Below are 4092 nucleotides of genomic sequence, written 5' to 3'. Positions count from 1 at the left end.
TCCCCAACAAAGACAAAAGAAGACAACACCTTTCACCACATATCAGTGACGTTTTACTCACAGCATCATTGTACGACATTAATTTAATTCCCAGCCATGTATCATAAGATGTTACCTGATTGGAACCATTGTTTTTTCTTGCAGTCACTGATGTGTTCACCTGTGATGTAGTGTCAGGCTGTCTATGCCTCTTAACCTGATTGTTTTACCTTGGTTTTACTTTTTAACTAAATGTTGTATTGAACGGTGTTTGTGTCTCCTAATTGGATTTTAACATTGGTTTTACTTGATTAATGATTCACGTTTATCTGTGATATATTGTGAGGTGTCCTGGGTGTCTGGACGCTGTGAAGTAAACTATTTTATCATTATTATCATTACTTTTATTATTATTACAAACCGTTAAATAACTTACAAAATCCAGAGTCTGAGCTCTCTCACTCTTAAGAAAGGGATGAATATCCAGATCATTGAACACATCACTGCTCTGCTCAGATTTCTGATTGTGATGTACTATACCTTTATTTCATTTCAATGTTAATATCATTTAGTGCTGCATCACTGATTTAGACATCGTGGAGTCTTTACCCGACTCAGATTCAGCACAAACCTCTTAAATCAGAGGTGGTGAGATCATTTCCACCTAAGAAAAGATTTAGTTCCAAAAGAATCTCAGGTTGTGGACTGTACAAATACTCCAGCTGTCACATTGGCTCAAATTAAGTGGAACAAAACCCAACTTGTTACTATGTTAAATGTGTAAAACACAGGTTCCCTCTGCTGGCTCACCAAACCCGATACTAAATGTATTTAATGGGATTTATTTCAGGAGCTGGAGGAACCAAAATACAACTGTTGGTGTCAAGTACGCAAGGAATAAATATGAAGCTAAGAAAAATACTCATTAGTCATTTTAGTATCATTTGGGGAAGTGATAATTAGTGGTTGTCAGATCAGTAACAAAAATTATAGAATTTGTATTTTTCATTAAGGAACTGATCTTGGTGTTCATCACCAAGATGACAGATAAACTGTGTATTTCCTAAAGTCCCTCATGTCTTCACCACACTATCAGCTCCTCTGTCACTGGTGTGAGTCATGTGATCAGAGGCAGTACTTAGGAGGGAGAAGTGTTTTCTTTGACTGGGTCCCAGCAAAGTGCACCGGAGGACACATGGAGCTGCAAACCTCCAGACCACTCACACGCGCCCAGGACGCAGCAGCGCGCATTACGCACACAGAGGAAGTCAGTTTGGATACCGCCGCGCTTTTCTCCAGACATGTGGATTCAAACATGTCCTAGGAGTAACATTTTTCTTTCTTTCTTTTTAAGTTTAACATAAACCCACGATGGAGGAGAGTACGATATCAGTGTGGGTCTGCCGAGAAGAGAAGCTCGTCCTCGGCTTGTCGAAGCGCACAACCTGCGCCGATGTGGTCCAAGTGCTGGTGGAGGAGCAGGACTCCCTGCGCGGCCTCTCCGCGGCACAGTCCTGCTGTATCGTGGAGAAGTGGAGGGGCTTCGAGAGGATTCTACCGAACAAAACGAAGATGCTACGGCTGTGGGTCGCGTGGGGGGACGAGCAGAAGAACGTGAAGTTCGTGCTGGTGAAGAGCGAAGTGTCCCTGGCGAACCACGGGGCCCGGAGCGCAGAGGCGCGGGTGGTGCGGAGCAAACAGAGCCCGTGTGTCACCAGAGGCTCCGCGCGGTCTCCGGTGGGGCGCATCTCACCGGAGAAACAGCGGAGGATCGTGAGGAAAGCTTTCAGAAAGTTGGAGAAGATGAACAAGAAGAGGGTGAGGGTGGCGCACCGAGACGCGTCCTCTGCGGAGAAGATGGAGACTCTGGTTCATCTCGTGGTGTCTCAGGATCACACGATCCGGCAGCAGGTCCAGAGGATCACGGAGCTGGACGCAGAGATCGAGACGTGCGAGGCGAAGGTGCACTTCGACAGAATCAAGAGACACGGAGTCAACTATGTTCAGGACACGTATCTGGTGGATGCAGCCGCAGCCTCCAGCCGCGAGGAGGACAAACTGTGTCCACCTGAGACACTGGTAAAGTTAGAGGAGTACGTGCTGCGGTGTGAGGAGGTGGTGAGGCTGCAAAAGGAGCTGTGGGAGCAGGAGGCTCACGTGGACATCATCACGGCGCAGATCCAAGAGGAGCTGAACCACCGCTGGATGCAGAGGAGGAGAGAGGAGCAGCGGACCGGCGAGGGCGCACAGACCGCCCCCTGCTGCACGGACACGGACACTACGGCAGAAAACGAGCTGCTTTTGGAAGGAGAGAGGATCAAAACGCAGCTAGATGCGAGTTTGTACATCGGTCTGCGCCTCAACACGGATTTAGAGGCTATTAGGAGCGATTTAGAGCTGAGCCAGGAGATTTGTGATGCGAGGGAGAAGGAGATGAGGGATTTGCTGGAGAAAGTGAACACTTTGGACATGGAGGAAGGGACAGCCAGTGGCGATAAGACAGGGGTGATGATGATGATGAGCACTTTGGAGAGGAAGAGTGAGTGGGTGGAGCAGGCCAGGGGTCTGTCCAAAGCTCACAGCGTGAACGACGACGACTCAGACACTGGATTAAGTTCCCTGCACAGTCAGGACTCAGACTGCCAGACTGTGTGGGAGTCACTGGTTTAAGATTCGACCCAGAGTCGTTCATCTGTTTGTCATTTATCACGAGAAACAAACTGCTTCAGTCTCAGGGATCAAAGTTACTCTGAAGTGAAGGAACATTACATGTCCACATGGCAGTGACATGGAACTGAACCCATCTTTACTGTGCTCTTGTCTGTTTGTTTGTTCATCAGCAGGTTTATGCAAAAAGTACAGAACTGATTCACACCACACTGGGTGGAGGGGAGATGGCTACAAGCACGAGCCAAAGAAAAAACATTTCACTTCACTATGGATCTGCTTAAAGAGGCTGATCCAGGATTGCTTCTTGAATCACCTTCCTTGACATCAATTTCTCAGGAAATATGGATTTATACATAAATATACATAATTGTTGTCGATATCTAAGATTTTGTAAAATTAAGTGCAGAATATAAGTTTACTTCCCTTGTCTTCTTATTTTTCTATTTTTGTTTTTCTAAGAGCAATAAACACGTGGATTTGTACGGCATCACAACAATCCCCCATATATCCCTGAATTTTTATAACATCCATCTTAAACCAGTTTAAGAACAACTACAGGGTTTTCTTAATAACACCAATTGTTCCTCTGAGCATTTGTTTTTGAATAAATAAAAGAAAATAAGAGTTTTGAATGTTGAGTTCATGTGTCCCTCCAGTCTCTTGTTATTACTATTTGACCCCTGCAGCAACGTCAGAGATGACACAAGACTCAAGAAGCTGCCAAGACCATTTCTAACCTCAGAGACAGGCAGACACAACATACAGTCAAACGCTGTTTATCCTGCAGATTGTCAATCTCTCAGTTTTCACTGTGACCCAGACACTGTGTGATAAATACAGCCTCTCTGCTGTGAATCCTAAAGTCATAATAACATGTGAAGTCAAAACAGTGACACCAAGCTCAGCAGGATGAGTCATGAAGCAGACATGACCTCGGTCTCTCTCTCAGATGATAAAAAGGGACATTTCACACAGAACAGAGGCTTTGTCTCTGCTGCTCCTGAACCTGAACAACATCACTGAACCTCGTTGAGGTATTTTACACAAATCAGAGTATTAAGGGTTTTTAAGGCAGCCGCACACAACCTTCACATTTTAAGTTTAAAGAAAAAACACACTGCAACATTTATTCCAGAAATAAACAGATCACTTGAGGCTTTGCAGGCGGAGTGAAAACGTTCAAATCCACAGAGTCAGGAACAAATTACATCGAGACTAGTTTTATGTCAACGTAGTAATTAAGTATGTGTGAAGGCTTTGGTGACAGAATATTTTTACAATCTGCAGACTTTCCCTCCAGTCACTCCTCGCCTCACCTCTTACTTCTGACATCCACTGAGCTCCTGTGCTCTATGCTGTTTATTTAAAGCTCTGGTGATCTGACAGTTCACCACATCTTAGTGTTGATATTTTCTGCAAGATTAAAGATTCTATTTAACAGCC

The 4092-nt window shown here is 45.0% G+C and overlaps 1 protein-coding gene across 1 annotated transcript; it reads left to right on the top strand.

Moving 5' to 3' along the window:
* Nucleotides 1–1037: 1037 nt before the first annotated feature.
* Nucleotides 1038–3097, top strand: rassf10b (Ras association domain family member 10b). Its single transcript, XM_034581621.1, has one exon. The coding sequence runs from the start codon at nt 1351–1353 to the stop codon at nt 2647–2649; it is 1299 nt and encodes a 432-aa protein (XP_034437512.1). The 5' UTR covers nt 1038–1350; the 3' UTR covers nt 2650–3097.
* The last annotated feature ends 995 nt before the right edge of the window (nt 3098–4092 follow it).

The sequence above is a fragment of the Hippoglossus hippoglossus genome, chromosome 3 (genome assembly GCF_009819705.1).
Source record: "Hippoglossus hippoglossus isolate fHipHip1 chromosome 3, fHipHip1.pri, whole genome shotgun sequence".
NCBI lineage: Eukaryota > Metazoa > Chordata > Actinopteri > Pleuronectiformes > Pleuronectidae > Hippoglossus > Hippoglossus hippoglossus.
The sequence above is the reverse complement of the archived record's forward strand: the minus strand, read 5'-3'. Positions and strand labels throughout refer to the sequence as shown.

Coding starts and splice junctions, on each gene's coding strand:
- rassf10b (XM_034581621.1), top strand. CDS start 1,351: ATGGAGGAGAGTACGATATCAGTGTGGGTCTGCCGAGAAGAGAAGCTC.